General features: G+C 34.7%; 1 protein-coding gene across 4 annotated transcripts in view; it reads left to right on the forward strand.

Annotated features, from left to right (window-relative positions):
- REV3L (REV3 like, DNA directed polymerase zeta catalytic subunit) overlaps nucleotides 1-16,486 on the forward strand; it is a 183,808-nt gene that overhangs the window by 81,652 nt on the left and 85,670 nt on the right. For all 4 annotated transcript variants that reach the window (XR_016038406.1, XM_088840621.1, XM_088840622.1 and 1 more), the window contains 5 exons: nucleotides 5,387-5,481; nucleotides 6,049-6,153; nucleotides 7,136-7,220; nucleotides 7,308-7,456; nucleotides 15,171-15,290. Coding sequence is in view for 3 of the 4 variants with exons in the window: in XM_088840621.1 (XP_088696747.1) it covers nucleotides 5,387-5,481; nucleotides 6,049-6,153; nucleotides 7,136-7,220; nucleotides 7,308-7,456; nucleotides 15,171-15,290 (554 nt within the window). In the remaining variant the exon portion in view is untranslated. The remainder of the gene's footprint in view (nucleotides 1-5,386; nucleotides 5,482-6,048; nucleotides 6,154-7,135; nucleotides 7,221-7,307; nucleotides 7,457-15,170; nucleotides 15,291-16,486) is intronic.

The following is a 16,486-nucleotide window of genomic DNA, read 5'->3' on the forward strand; positions in this document are numbered from 1 at the left end:
GTGGTGTCCTCTTTTTCACTACTTATATGTCACCTGATAAGTTTTAAGCTTTTTTTTTTTTAATGAAGGATGCAAAGTAGACATATTCAGTTAAATGACATTTTTTCATAATAAAATGTGAATTTATTAATCGGTTGAAGATAAGCTGTCATAAGAATATTTTAGAGCTTAATTTATATAGTTTAAGATACTAATATGTTCTTCACAGAATTTCCATATTATAGAATTGCTTTGGCTTTTTAAGACCTAACATTAAGACTCTCGTTAAATAATGATAGAAATATGTTGATTTATGACTAATATTATGCCAAAATGAGACTTCAAAGACTTCCAAGTGGACAGTGACTTGCCTTACCTCCGGATTCAGTTAGCAAATGTCAGGACTTTTTGGTAAAGTCATACACGGATACATACATATGTGCTTCTAGGGTCCTCAGATACAGCAGAATTGTTTTTATAATTGTGTTGAAATGGTATTAATTTTAGAGAGAGTATTATTTAATGCATCAAATTCAAGTTCTAATTTGTCCAGAACAAAGTGACTGACAAGCTGTTTTCTGTCTCGTTTTTGTGCCTGTGATATAGTTCCTCTATCTCTCTGAAATTGGAACAAATTAGCTTAACCCAAAGATTTGACCTACTCACTAGATCCCTTGGTTTTCAAAGTTCTATATTTAGTAAGTTGTTTTTTGTGTGATCAACTCAAATCAAGGTTTATTTGTGTTGGAAGCCTTTTTCAGCAAGCATCTTTCTGTTTAGGTCATAAGACTATATAGTAGAGCTTCACTGGTTAGGAGTTAGTTTAAAGAAACTCTGTGTATTATAATGAAGAGTTTGAATTATTTTAAAAGCATAGGTGAGCTTCCCTGGTGGCTCAGTGGTAAAGACTCTGCCTGCTGTTGCAGGAGACACAGGTTCGATCCCTGGGTTAGAAAGATCCCCTGGAGAAGGAAATGACAACCCACTCTAGTTCTTGCCTGGAAAATCCAATGGACAGAGGAACCTGGTGAGCTGTAGTTCATGGGGTCACAGAGAGTTGGAAATGACTGAGCACAGTATGGTACAGAGCAAAGATAAGAAATGGCAAACTAGTGAAATTAGACAAGGTATTCAGAACTAGAATTTATAATAAATGTAGGTTAGCTATAACCTACATTTTTGTCTCATACTTTTAGGCTTCTTGTATTAAACATGAAAATCTATCATTTCATCAAATACAAATAACAAAACGACATAAACTTTTTTTGCCAAATCAGTACTCTTAAATTTTATTAGTTTCATTTTTACCCCCGTGTGAGCACCTTCCTCTGGGTACCTTTTTTTTTTTTTAACCAAAAATGTTTTATATTCCTTCACAAGGAATTTCAAGGGCTGAAATTCCACAATTTCACAATATTATTTTGAATAGTAATATTGATAATAATAATATCTGAATAATTTCACAATATTATTTCAAGGGCTGAAACAAATAGCAACAGACTCAATGAGATGAAAGTGCTGCATTTGCAAGTCTACTAACCTTACCTGCTGTGGTGGTGGTGGTGTTGCTAAGTCGTGTCCAACTCTTGCAACCCTATGGACTATATAGCCCATGAGGCTCTTGTGTCCATGGGATTTCCCATATGAGAATACTGGTGTGGGTTGCCGTTTCCTTCTCCAGGGAATCTTCCTGACCCAGGGGTTGAACCCACATCTCCTGCATTGGCAGGTGGGTTCTTTTCCATTGAGCCACCAAGGAAGCCCTGCTGGCTCATTGTAAATTACTACATATCATGGATTTGCCAGAGTGTTGAATTCACAAAGGTCGAATCTACTGCAGTAATCTCAACCTGGCTGCCCATCAGAATGATCTGAAGAGATTTAAAAAAATTAACAGATGTCTGAGCTGTACCCTCAGTGACTGTAATTTGTGGGTCTATTGTGTTAAGCTGTGAATAGAAATATTCAGAGAGGTACAGTTGCCTAATTACCATTGTATTGCTTATCTACCTTTCATAATTAAAATGAACGGCCTACATGTATTTGCAGGCTCAAATTTATTTAAATTTTTAAAAAATTATTTCTAATTGGAGAATTATTGCTTTACAATATTGTATTGGTCTCTTCCACATATAAACCTGAATCAGCCATAGTTAAACATATGTCCCCTCCCTCTTCAACCTCCTGCCCACCTCCCATCGTATCCCACCCCTCTGGGTTGTTTTTCTATTTACTGAAAGCAGTTTTTTCATTTCTGAACTTCCTAAAAGATGATGCTGTTAAAATGCTGCACTCACTATGCCAGCAAATTTGGAAAACTCAGCAGTGGCCACAGGTTTGGAAAAGGTCAGTTTTCATTCCATTCCTAAAGAAGGACAATGCCAAAGAATGTTCAAACTACTGCACAGTTGCACTCAATTCACATGATAGCAAAGTAATGCTCATAATCCTTCAAGCTAGGTCTCAACAGTATGTGAACCAGGAACTTCCAGATGTTCAAGCTGGATTTAGAAAAGGCAAAGGAACCAGAGATCAAGTTGCCAACATCCACTGAATCATAGAAAAAGCTAGAGAATTCCAGGAAAAGATCTACTTTTGCTTCATTGACTACGCTAAAGCCTTTGACTGTGTAGATCACAACAAACTGGAAAATTCTGAAAGAGATGGGAATACCAGACCACCTAACCTGCTTTCTCCTGTGAAAACTTCATGAAGGTCAATAAGCAACAGTTAGAATCAGACATGAACAGTGAACTAGTTCCATGTTGGGAAAGGAATACGTCAAGGCTGTATATTGTCACCCTGCTTATTTAACTTATATGCAGAGTACATCATGTGAAATGCTGGGCTGGATGAAACACAAGCTGGAATCAAGATTGTGGGGAGAAATATCAATAACCTCAGATATGCAGATGACACCACTTTTATGGCAGAAAGCGAAGAAGAATTAAAGAGCCTCTTGATGAAGGTGAAAGAGGAGAGTGAAAAAGCTGGCCTAAAACTCAACATTCTATAAACAAAGATCATGGCATCCAGTCCCATCACTTCATGGCAAATAGATAGGGAAATAATGGAAACAGTGACAGACATTATTTTCTTGGGCTCCAAAATCACTGTGGACGGAGACTGCAACCATGAAATTAAAAGATGCTTGCTCCTTGGAAGAAAAGCAATGACAAACCTAGGCAGCGTATTAAAAAGCAGAGGCATTACTTCGCCTGTGAAGGTCCATACATGCTATGCTTAGTTACTCAGTCATATCCACCTCTTTGTGACCCCATGGACTGTAGCCCACCAGACTCCTATGTGGGGGTTCTCCAGGCAAGAATACTGGAGTGGGTTGCCATGCCCTTCTCCAGAGGTTCTTCCCAACCCAGGAATCGAATCCAGGTCTCCCACATTGCAGGCAGATTCTTCACCGTCTGAGCCACCAGGGAAGCTTAGTCATGTATCAATGTGAGAGCTGGACAATAAAAAAGGCTGAGTGCTGAAGAATTGATGCCTTCGAATTGTGGTGCTAGAGAAGATTCTTGAGAGTCCCTTGGACTGCAAGGAGGTCAAACCAGTCAATCCTAAAAGAAAATCAACCCTGAATATTCATTGAAAAGACTGATGCTAAAGCTGAAGCTCCAGTACTTTCGCCACCTGACGGTAAGAGCCGACTCATTGGAAAAGACCCTGATGCTGGGAAAAAATTGAGGGCAGGAGAAGAAGGGAATGACAGAGGACGAGATGGTTGGATGGCATCACCGACTCAGTGAGTTTGAGCAAACTCATTCACAGGAGAGGGTGAAGGGTAGGGAAGCCTGGCTTGCTTCAGTTCATGGGGTCGCAAAGAGTTGGACAGATCTGAGCAACTAAACAGCAACAACATCCTTTCCCTAGTAACACCTCCTATTCTGAATGTCTGAAGTAGTTTTTAATAAGGACAAGAAATAATTGTAAGTTTCTACTGTGAAATTGCATTTTTAAATATTTCCTCCCTTTGTCACAAATGATCTACTGGAAAATTCACCCTTGAAATTTATAATATAATTCTTTCAAAATTGTGAAACATTTTAATATAAAGGAGAAAACTATTGGCCAAAACTATTTTATCTGATACTTTATTTCATGGCATAACTTATTTTGTTAAATTAGACAAGCTGTATTGAGAATTTCTTTTTCTGAAAGTTAAAGAGATGGATATACTGTGATAGTTTGATAAACATGCCCCTCCTCAGTGGTAAAAAGATATATGTGTGTTGTGTCTGTATATCTGTATCTATATATGTGTATAGATAAATTCTAAAAATTATTTGTTTTAACAAATTAATTGCTTATGTTCCATCAAAATTTATACCTATGGCTGATTCATGTGAAGGTTTGACAGAAAACAACAGAATTCTGTGAAGCAATTGTCCTTCAAATAAAAAATAAATAAATTTTTAAAAATAAACTTATTTCTTAGATATGGACAATGGAGAATGAGCTTTGTTAATATGTTTCTCTTAAAACATGCCCTTATGTGGTATCACCTCTTTTCCTAGCTATGATCTCAATATTGGACTTGGGTTTTTTCACAATTGTCACGTTATGGAAAGTTTTAAAGCATTCCCCAGCTGAGTAGTAGTCGTTGAAGGCAGGGAGAGCAATATCACTTGCCCACTTTTCAATATGTTTATCTCCCCTCAACTCTTGTTATATATTTCCTCCTAATTTTTAAAAACCATCTTTTTTAATTTTTGAAAGCCATCTTTTAATAATTGCTGAGATAGATGCCTTTGGGAAAGTAATTGCATATATGTATGGTTTTTGATGAGTCCCCTCTCTTGTCTCTCTATTGTCTTAACCCAGCTGGCTCTGGATGTGACCCACATGCTGAAACATTGTATATTCCCTTTTATATATTTATATAATTTTATATATTTATGTGTTGTTTATTTTTGGCTGTGCCAGGTCATTGTTTCCTGGGCTATCTCTAGTTGCAGACAGCTGGGGCTGCTCTCTAGTTACAGCTTCTCATTTCAGTGGCTTCTCTTGTCGAGGAGCACAGGCTCTAGGGCGTGTGGGCTCAGCAGTTGCGGCTCCTGGGCTCTAGAGCACAGGCTCAGTAGTTGTGGTGCACAGGCTTAGTTGCCCCACAGCATGTGGGATCTTCCCGAGCAGGGATTGAACTTGTGTCTCCTGCATTGGCAGGCAGATTCTTTACCACTGAGCTACCAGGAAAGTACTGTACATTCCTTTTATATAAAATATAATGAACCAAAGTATGTAAAATGATCCCAAAAAGATCTCTGTAGAGTTATCAATTGATAAATATCACTGGCTTTCTGGTTACCCCTTAAACATGAAAAATCATTTAAGAAAAATCTTAAGAAAATTTTCTCATGTAATTATTGTGTCTTTTGATACTTCTTTAATACAGCTCTTTAATACTGGAAGGTGTTGAACCACAGAGTACTTGTGAATTAGAAGTGGATGCTGTAGCTGCTGATATCTTAAATCGGTTGGACATTGAAGGTATATACATAGTTATTCTTAATGTATATTTTTATGTTTAAAAATCCATGACCAAAGAATGGAAAAAGTATAAAAGAAAACATCACTAGGGAAGTGAAATTAAAGGAAGATGTAAAATATTATGAAGATTTTTTTTCTGTACCCCTATGAGATAGCCATTTTTTCATTTATGCTTCATTCATATGAGTTTGTTTGTATAGACATAAACCTGAAGTAAGTGTGACACTACATAAATAAATTATCCATTATAAAAGAATTTACTATGCTCTGCCTTCTAATTTTCTTATTTTCAGATTATGTACCAGGGAGGGGACTTTTGGGTCTGTTGACTATCATCAGATGTTTGAATCTTATTCACTTGCTGGGGTTTTAGGGAACTAGTAAGAAAACTAAAAAGGGAGTAATATAGTAAATGTAGGTTGGGATAATTTGTTTTATTACACAGAATAGGTAATTGTTTTTCTTAAGGGCAACATTTTTTTTTTAATGTATGGTTTTCTTTTTTTTTTTTAAGCAAGTATTTTTCACTTTGACCCTTGTCGTATTGAAGTATTATTGTGATTACAGCTCAAATTGGTGGAAACCCTGGTCTACAGGCCATATGGGAAGATGAAAAGCAACGGCGAAGAAATAGAAATGAAACTTCTCAAATTAGTCAACCTGAATCACAAGGTACAAGCCTAATAATACTCTGATGATATTTTTTACCTGGATATTTTAATGCAAAAGTGCAAACCATTGAATTTTTACCTTGACATTAGATTTTGCTTTTCAAACTACATTTAAATTTTCTACATATTTTTCTTCCTATTCTCATTATTCTTCACATCCAAAGTGTCACTTATTGTCTCCTATAAGAAATTGACATCTTCATTGGCCTTGGTTTTCATTCTACTCTTTTCTCCTTTTTCTTTCTCTAGTATGTTTTAACCTTGGCATTTCCAAATGAGCTCTAAAATACTTACAGAAGAGCATAAATCCCAACTTAGAAACACTGTTTAGTTCATTAAACTTTGAAAATGTAACCCATGAAATTCTGTCCCCAAATTATTTCTCTGGGTTTGTTATAAATTCTGACTTTGATTAACTTGTACCTCTGAAGAAAATACTCATTTGATTTGTTACTAAACTTTTGTACATTCAAAAAGAATTGGAAGAAATTTTTAAAATGCCATGGATACAACAAATTATTAAATAAAGGTAAAAGACTAGAAGACAGTTTAAAAGGCAAATGTATTTGAAATACAGTAGTAAGCCTACACTGAAGTCCAATTAAAATTTGTGTTATAATCTCATGGACACAAATCCTTTGATAAATTATGAATACCTTTTATGCCTTTTAAAATAGAAATATTTTATAAAGGGAAAATTTCTGGGTTCATGGTGTATGATAACATTTTTAGATAGAAAATAATGTTTTTGTTTTCTATTTAATTTATAGAACTTAATCTTGAAATGACTTTAAGTTCTTACTTTTATAGCTTCAGTAACAACCATTTCTTTTTTGTTTGATTTATAATAGGACTGTTTTTAGGTGGTGTTATATGTGTCAAATATAGGAAATTGCTACCATTTTAAAAGGTACTCTAGGAAAAAGGAAACTATTTCATTCATTTGCTGTCTACATTTTTTAATGAACTTTTAAAATTCAAAGATCGCAGGTTTGTGCCAGCAACAGAAAGTGAAAAAAAATTTCAGAAGAGACTTCAGGAAATTCTCAAAGAGAACAATTTCTCTGTGTAAGTGGTTATTTATTATAAATCTCAGAACTAATTTTATTGCTTTGTTATGTAGTTTGTTATAAAGGATATGTTTTAATTAAGCAGAACGTTATCAGGATCTGTGGACTACAGCGATGGATCCCAGGAGTTCTCTGCTGAATTAACATTGCACTCTGAGGTTCTGTCTCCTGAAATTCTTCCATGTACACCAGCTAATATGATAGAAGTCCACAAAGATGCAGAGTTGAGCAAAGGTAAGGTTTTCCTGCAAACATACAGAAAATACCGTTATAGACATCCTGTGTATCTAGTACTGAGATATTAGTATTTAGTTGAGTTAACTCGTTTTTTTTTCCTAAGACCTAAATATTATTGATGTAGCAAAAACCTCTCTCTTATTCCTTTACCTTTTCTTAATCTCTAGAGGTAAGCATCATTCTCAAGTTGCTACAGATTGTTAAATCATATATGGTTTTATATGTTCTTACATAGGTATGTCCACAACAAATACTATTATTTTAGGTTTTTAAATTTTACATAAATAGTGTCCTACTTAGATTAAGCAACTTACATTTTTCATTCAGCATTATATTTTTTAACAATTGAGGTATAATTTATATGACATAAAGTTCACTCATTTCAAGTGTATAATCCAATGATTTATGATAAATTTACAGAGTTGTACTAACATCTCCATAATTCAATTTTGGGTAAATCATGTAAAATATGTGATCTTTTGTACTTTTTTACTTAGCATAACATTTTTAGTTTTTTCCATACTGTAGATCTCTATCAGTATTTCATTCCATTTAATCATCTAATAGTGTTGCCTTATAGTGATATATTTTATTGATTCATTCATCAGTTGATGAATATTTGAGTTCTTTTCACTTTTTGGACCCTAAAGAATAATGCTGTTCTGAACATTTGTGTGGATATATATTTTCATTTTTCTTGAGTGGATACCAAGGAAAAGAATTGCTGGGTCATTTGATAAATTTGTGTTTAACGGCCAAACTGTTTTCCTAGGTGACTGCACTTTTACATTCCCATCAGCAGTATATGAGGATTCCAGAGACCTTACATTCTCACTAACACTTGTTATTATCTGTCTTTTTTTATATAACCATCCTAGTATGTGTGAAATGGCATCTCATTATGGTTTAATTATCATTTCCTTCATTAATAATGATGTTGAGTATCTTTTGTGTCAGCAGCAATAACTTTGAAATCTATTCTTGTTCTTACATGTTTGTAGGTCACTCATTTTTGCTGCTGATGAGCATTCTTTTGTAAGACTAAACAAGTTTATCTGATTCTCTACAACTCTTAGATGGTTTTCACTTTTGCACTGTGGTTAGCAGTGTCACATCTGTCACCTTGTGGCCACGTGCAGGAGTTTCTCTACAGAAAACATATAAAAGTATAATTTGCCAAGTCTTAGGGTGTATGTGTTATTAAACTCGACCTTAGATAGCATCTGTTCTTTCAGGGTTTCTGCAATGCAGTTAGCTTTTACATGGTTGGTAGTCAAGAGTGTAATGAAAGTTTTACTCAGAAGTTATGCTTTTTATGCATACAATTTTTCTAGGCAGGGGAGTCAGAATAGCAGGAGTAGAATTACCAACCTTCAGTACGAAAGCAAAAGCCCTCTTTTCACTGCTGCATGGGCAGCAGAGGCACGCTTGACTGTATTAAACAGCAGCTAGAAATGAGCACATACATCCACGTAGGGCTTCCTCCTTCCCTAAGAGTTGCATCCTAGCATTGTGCCCTCTGACTCAGAGCAAGTTACACCCTCTCCCAAGTACTGTAATGGCAGCCTTTTGGATCAGAGCTCTACTTTGATTTGCTTTGTCTTAGCATCTGCTGCTGCTAAGTCACTTCAGTCGTGTCCGACTCTGTGTGACCCCATAGACGGAAGTCCACCAGGCTCCCCCATCCCTGGGATTCTCCAGGCAAGAACACTGGAGAGGGTTGCCATTTCCTTCTCCAATGCATGAAAGTGAAAAGTGAAAGTGAAGTCGCTCAGTCGTGTCCAACCCTTAGCGACCCCATGGACTGCAGCCTACCAGGCTCCTCCATCCATGGGATTTTCTAGGCAAGAGTACTGGAGTGGCTTGCCATTGCCTTCTCCTAGCGCCATCCTAATCAAAATGTACCCAGAATTTCCATACTACTATTGCCTGTGCATTTTTAGTATCTACTATAACAATTTCCAGCCACACTGAGCTGCCTGCCTGACTGAGCAGTTTATTTCCTCTGGTACCAATTATTGATTTTGTTAGTATTCTCGTTACAAAGTTGCGTAAATTTTGTCTTACCATTTAATTTTCCTTATAAGTTCAATTTTAGTGCTCAGATTTTGAGGTATGTTAACAATAAAACTATCACATTTTATTAAAAAATTGTTCTATGAAATGATTATGCCTAAGTTTATATTCCCACAGAATGTTAGAGCTTTTACTTCCCTACATGCTCAACAATATTTGATAGTGTGAGATGCAAAAATTTTTTGCCATTCTCATTCTTCAGAATCTGAATAGTTTAATCTGCATTTCCTGATTACTGATATTTATAAGTATTTGGGTCTTTCTATCTGAGAATTGCTTATTCATGTTCTTTGCTCATTTTCTATTGCATCACTTGTTTTCTTACTAATGTGTAGAAATTCCTTGTATTTTCTAGATATCAAGCCCTTGTTAGTTTTCTTTATTGTAGATATTTTCTCCTTATCTAGACTTGAACTTTATTTTTAGTCTTTTTTCCCATTTTCTTCCCTTTTTAAAAGAGTGTTTTATATGTCTTTTTAGCATTATATTTAGCAATTTTTTTCCTTTACTGTTTGATTTTTGTACCTGATTTACAAGTCATTTCCTATCCTGCTGTAATGAGGTTTTTCCTCCTTAAGGTTTATGTTTGCTTACAGTTGGTTTTCCACATGTGGGTCTTCCGTTCATCCTATATGTTACTTGTGTACATAGTAAGGATCTTACTGTATCTGTTTTTTCTAGGTATAAAGAGCTAGTTGTTCCAACACATTTATTGAAAAAATTTGTTTTCACTGAATTCCCCAACCTCAATTGTGTTCTCCCATGTTAATATCATACTGTTGTAATTACTGTTGCTTTGTGAGTGTGGATATATATCAGGGGCAGATCTCTGAACAGCTTCAAAATTGTCTTAATGACTCTTGGATCTTTTAAAAAGCTCTTCCATGTTAATTATAAGATCAGATTGTCTTGTTTCTGAAAAGAACTTTGTTGAGATTTTATTGGAAAATTATTGAATTTATAGACCGATTTAGAAATATTTTAAATCTTTCTATATACCAAATTATCTCATTTATGAGCATGGTATATTTCTCAGTTTATTTGGTCTTCTTCCTTGTCTTTCAGTAAAGCTTTGTGGGTTTTTTTGTAAAAGTATTTAATATCTTTTGTTAGACATGTGCCAGGTGCCTCATAATTGTTGCTGTTGTAAATTTATCTTTCAAAAATTACATCTTCTAATTGCTGATGTTAGGACCTTCACTGACCTTGTGTGTCAGTCTTCTATCCAACAACTTTTATTAGTGTTGATAATTTATATGTTTCATTGGATTTTCTGTGTAGAGTCATTATCAGAAAATAATTATTACTTCCCTTCCCATTCTTATACTTTTTTAATGTTTCAATGCACTGCTTAAGAACTCTACAATAATGTTAAGTAGAAATCATAAAAGCGTTTCTTCCTGGCTTTAAAGGGAATGTTTTTGTATTTCATCATTAATTATGAAATTTACTACAGGATATTGGTAGATAAATTTTAGTTTATTAAATACCAATTAAATCTTCTATTGCTTGATTGCTATGACCCACCTAGATAGTATATTAAAAAGCAGAGACCTTACTTTGCCAACCAAGGTCCGTCTAGTCAAGGCTATGGTTTTTCCCGTGGTCATGTATGGATGTGAGAGTTGGACTGTGAAGAAAGCTGATCGCTGAAGAATTGATGCTTTTGAACTGTGGTGCTGGAGAAGACTCTTGAGAGTCCCTTGGACTGCAAGGAGATCCAGCCAGTCCATTCTAAAGGAGATCAGTCCTGGGTGTTCATTGGAAGGACTGATGCTAAAGCTGAAGCTCCAATACTTTGGCCACCTCATGCGAAGAGTTGACTCACTGGAAGACTCTGATGCTGGGAAGGATTGGGGGTGGGAGGAGAAGGGGATGACAGAGAATGAGATGGCTGGATGGCATCACCGACTCGATGGACGTGAGTTTGAGTGAACTCCGGGAGGCCTGACAGGGAGGCCTGGTGTGCTGTGATTCATGGGGTCACAAAGGGTCGGACACAACTGAGCAACTGAACTGAACTGAACTGAAGGACAATTTGAATTTTTAAAAGCAAGAATGGATATTAAGTTTTACCAAATTTTTCTTTCTGAATTTATTGACATAATCAGTTTTTTCTCTTTTACTCTGTTAATATGGTAGTTACATTAATAATATGTCTAATGTTAAACTGTCCTTGCACTCCTGAAACAAATCCTTGTTTGTGATAATGTGTTTTTTTTTAAGCATTGCTGTATTTACTTGGCTAATAATTTTGTTTAGGGTTTTATTTTTTTTCTTCCAGGAATTGAGAAGCATTCATACTTTAACCCCATTAAATGCATTATAGAGCTTTTCCTGTTTTCACCTCTCCTTTCAAGAATTTTTATTGGATTGATATAGTCTATTTTTAGAGATTTGATACATCTCATCTGTAAAACCATTCAGACTTACACAGGTCTTTTTGTGGCTTGATTTTTATGTGAGGGTGAGGGTAGTAAGGGCTTCCCTTGTGGCTCAGATGGTAAAGAATCTGCCTGCAAAGCATCAGACCCAGGTTTGATCCCTGGGTCAGGAAGATCCCCTGGAGAGGGAATGGCTGCACTCCTGTATTCTTGCCTGGAGAATTCCATGGACAGAGCAGCCTAGAGTCCATGGGGGAAATAAAGGATGTGGATTTTAAACTATTAATTTATCTTCCTTAATTGTTACAGGTTTATTCAGGTTTTTTATTTCAGTTTGAATCAGAGTTTATATCATATTTTTCCTAAGAAACTACCCATCTAATCTGAGTTTTCCATATTTTTAGTATAAAGTTGCTCATAGTGTTCCTTTAATATATCTCTTTTACCTTTGACACTTCCACTTTTATTTCAAAGTAATTTATTTACTCTTTCTCTCTTTTGTTGTGATCATTCTTGCCAGTCTTATCTATTTTGTAATTAGTTTTAAAACCTGCTTTGTTTTCACTGATCTCAGTTTTGGGTTTGTTTGTTTTCTGCTTTGGGATGACCTGTTTTTTTATAGTTTTCTTCTTTGTTCTTTCATCTTGATTAAACACTCTAGCTATGTCCTGGGATGTTTTAAAAACATTTATTCCTGGAGCTTTTAACTTTTCCTTTAAAAACTGTTGAAAACATTGATTTTCAAGTCTGAATATCAGAAGCAGAAAAATAGAATCCGCATGGGGAACAGAGTGGTCCAGGTGGGGAAACATGTGTGGGTTTATTTCTGAGCTCTGAATTCTATTTCATTAATACATATGTCTGTTCTTGTGCCAATATCATGCTGTTTTGAGTACTGTAGTTTTGTAATATTGTCTGAAGTCTGGGTGAGTTATACCTCCTGCTTTGTTTTTTTTTCTTCAGGATTGCTTCAGCAATTCTGGATCTTTTAGGAGATCCAGAATCTATATCCAAAGTATAAATTTTAGGCTTATTCTAGTTCTGAGAAAAAGTCATGGGTATTTTGACAGGTATTGCCTTAAATATATTGATTGTTTTGGGCAGCATGGCCATTTTAACAGATTTAATTTTTGTAATCCAAGAGCATGGAATATCTTCCCATTTCTTTAAGTTATCTTCAGCTTCCTTTATTAATGTTTTATAGTTTTCAGCATATAAATTTTTCACCTCCTTGGTGAGGTTTATTCCTAAGTATTTTACTTTTTAATGTGATTTTAAAAGGGACATTTGTTTACGTTCCCTTTCTGATATTTTATTGTTAGTGTAAAGAAATGCAAGCAGTTTCTGTGTGTTAATCTTGTATCCTCCTACCTTGCTGTATTTGTTTATCAGTTCTTGTAGTTTGTGTGTAGAGTCTGCTGCTAAGTCACTTCAGTCGTGTCCAACTCTGTGTGACCCCATGACGGAAGCCCACCAGGCTCCCCCGTCCCTGGGATTCTCCAGGCAAGAACACTGGAGTGGGTTGCCATTTCCTTCTCCAGTGTGTGAAAGTGAAAAGTGAAAGAGAAGTCGCTCAGTGGTGTCCGACCCTTAGCGACCCCACGGACTGCAGCCTACCAGGCCCCTCCATCCATGGGATTTTCCAGGCAAGAGTAATGGAGTGGCTTGCCATTGCCTTCTCCGAGTGTAGAGTCTAGGGTTTTCTATATATCATGTGATACTATCTACATATAATGACAGTTTTACCTCTTCCTACCAATTTGAATACCTTTTCTTTTTCTTGTCTGATTGGTGTCGCTAGAACTTCCAATACTGTGTTGAAGGGAAGTGAGGGTCGGCATCCTTGTCTTGTTCCAAATTTTAGGTGGAAGGCTTTCAACTTTTCACCATTGAGTATTATATTGGCTGTGTATGTGTCATAGATAGCTTTTAGTATGTTAAGATATGTTTCCTCTATACTCATTTTTGTAAGGGTTTTAATCATGAAAGGATGTTGAATTTTATCAGATACTTTTTTCTGTATCTATTGAGACGATTATATGGTTATTATCTTTTCTTCTGTTTTGATGTGGTAGATCACATCAATTGATTTATGTATGTTGAACCACCCTTTTGACCCTGGGATGCATCTTAATTGTTCATGGTATATCATCTTTTTTATATGTTGTTGGATTCAGTTTTCTAATATTTTGTTGAAAATTTTTATATCTATATTCATCAAAGATACTGCCCATAATTTTTGTTTTTTTGATAGTGTCTTTATCTGGTTTTGGTATCAGGGTAGTGGTGGCTTCATAGCCTGTCTTTGGAAGTGTTCTTTCCTCTTCAGTCTTCTGGAAGAGTTTGAGAAAAATTAGTATAAGTTCTTCTTTGTATGGTTGGTAGAATTTGCCTGTGAAACCATCTTGTTCTGGACTTTTGTTTGTAAGGAGTTTGTTGTTTTTTTTTAATTACAGATTCTGTTTCATTTCTAGTGATTGGTTGGTCTGAAGGTTCAATATCTATTTCTTCTAGATTCAGTTTTGGAGAGCTGTATGTTTCTACAAAGTTAACCATTTCTTCTAGGTTGTCTCATTGTTCGTGGTAGTCTTACAGTTTTTTGTATTTCTGTGGTAACAGTTGTGATTTCTCCTCTTCAATTTCTTATTTTATTTGGATCTTCTCTCTTTTTTTCTTGGTGAGCCTGGCCAGAGGTCTGTCGATTTGGGTTACCCTTTCAAAGAACCAGCTGTTAGTTTCATTGATTTTTTTTTTTCTAGTTTTTTGAATCTCTCTTTATTTATTCCCTCCCTAATCTTTATTACCTCCTTACTTCTGCTGACTTTAGGTTTTGTTTGTTCTTCTTTTTCCAGTTCTTTTAGGTGGTGGATTAGATTGCTTATTTCAACTTTTTCCTTAAAGAAGGCCTATATCGCTATGAACTTCCCTCTAAGAACTTGTTTTACAGATTTTAATGTACAGTGACTTTATCAGGGTAATATAACTGTACAAACTAGGTAGTTGATTTAGTGAAGAGATTGTAAACATTTAGTGATCACAGTTTCAGGGTTGTTTTGTTTTTTTTTCTGTGTGACTGGTTAGATTTCCTGTGACTTTCATTAAGTTTATTATGTTTATATTTAACATACATTGCTAACACTTCAAAATTTTAAATAGGTTTACAGTGTAATATTTACTAATTTACACAAACTGTAAGCAATTTCAGATTAGTTCATTTACTTTAATGTTTCTGTGTTCTTTGTCCTCTTAAGGTCACACTAGACCCAAAGTGGAGGAAGCTCTTATTAATGAAGAAGCAATTTTGAACCTTATGGAAAACAGTCAGACTTTTCAGCCTTTGACCCAAAGACTGAGTGAGTCACCAGTTTTCTGTAAGTAACTATTCTGCCATAAATTTTCAGTATGTTAAATCAACAAAAGTGCATATATCAGGTAGTATTTTTTCTTTTATTTGAAGAGGTTAAAGTTGCATGTTGAATAAATTCTTAGTATAAAAATGAAATCTTGCATTAAGAGAAGTGTAGTTTCCTTTTTTGTTTTCCATACAGCTTTTCCTGTTAAACAGTTGGTTCTTTTTTTGTTTTCCATACAGTTTTCTTTGTAAACAGTTGAGAAAGAAAATAATTCTCTTTTTCTTAACTTTACTTTGGATGGAAGAGAACTATATTGCTTTAAGGGGAAATGTGTTTATTTTGAATTAAATTCTTCAAAGTTAAGTACATTAATAAAATACCATGATTGATTCTTAATAAGTCTCAGAAATTTCCCTGGACAACACCTTTCAGGCTGTTAATTCTTGACTAGCGTAGGACATAACAGTTATTTCTGAGTATCTTTACATTTCCATGAATGCATTTTCATTAATATTATAAGCCATTTACTAGATTTCAATAATTTAGTCAAAATTACTGGTATCTTTTTCAGAAATGTTTTTAAATTTTCATTGCAAAAAGGGAAATATCATTGAATTTCCTGCATCTTGTTTTGCTTGGTATAATGATTTTATGTTTCTTGCTCACTTTGTTTTTCCATTCTTACTGTATCAAATGAGGTATAGCATCAAATGTGATCCTACCCCTCCACATTATCCTCTCTCTGTTATTTACATTTTCATTTGAGTGGAAGATTAATTGAATGACTAGGGACAATATCAAAATTACTATACACAGTCATAGTTCAAGAACATTTTATATGGAGGTAGGTAAATTTTTTCTTTTTTAAATGAATGACATGACATATATAGAAAGAAATGATCCAAAGACCACATCTAAAAATTAATTTGAAGCTTATAATGTAAAATGTTTTATTTCTCTGAGTAAATAAATATGTTATATGCCTAAATTATATTTTAGTTATAAAAAGACAGTTAAATTGAAAAAGAGAAAGGTGTATTCTTATTTGATCATACTAAGTGAATAAAATGTATCACCAGCTGATATAATTTTCACTTATCTAAAGTTGCAAAAAATACAGTCTCAATGTTAGTCAAAGATCTGAGTCAAATATATATAAATCATTTGCTAATATTAACTTTTTAAAAAGTATGTCAGGAAAAATAAACTGCAAT

The sequence above is a fragment of the Moschus berezovskii genome, chromosome 10 (assembly GCF_049115385.1).
Source record: "Moschus berezovskii isolate FMDL1 chromosome 10, NW_MosBer_1.0, whole genome shotgun sequence".
NCBI lineage: Eukaryota > Metazoa > Chordata > Mammalia > Artiodactyla > Moschidae > Moschus > Moschus berezovskii.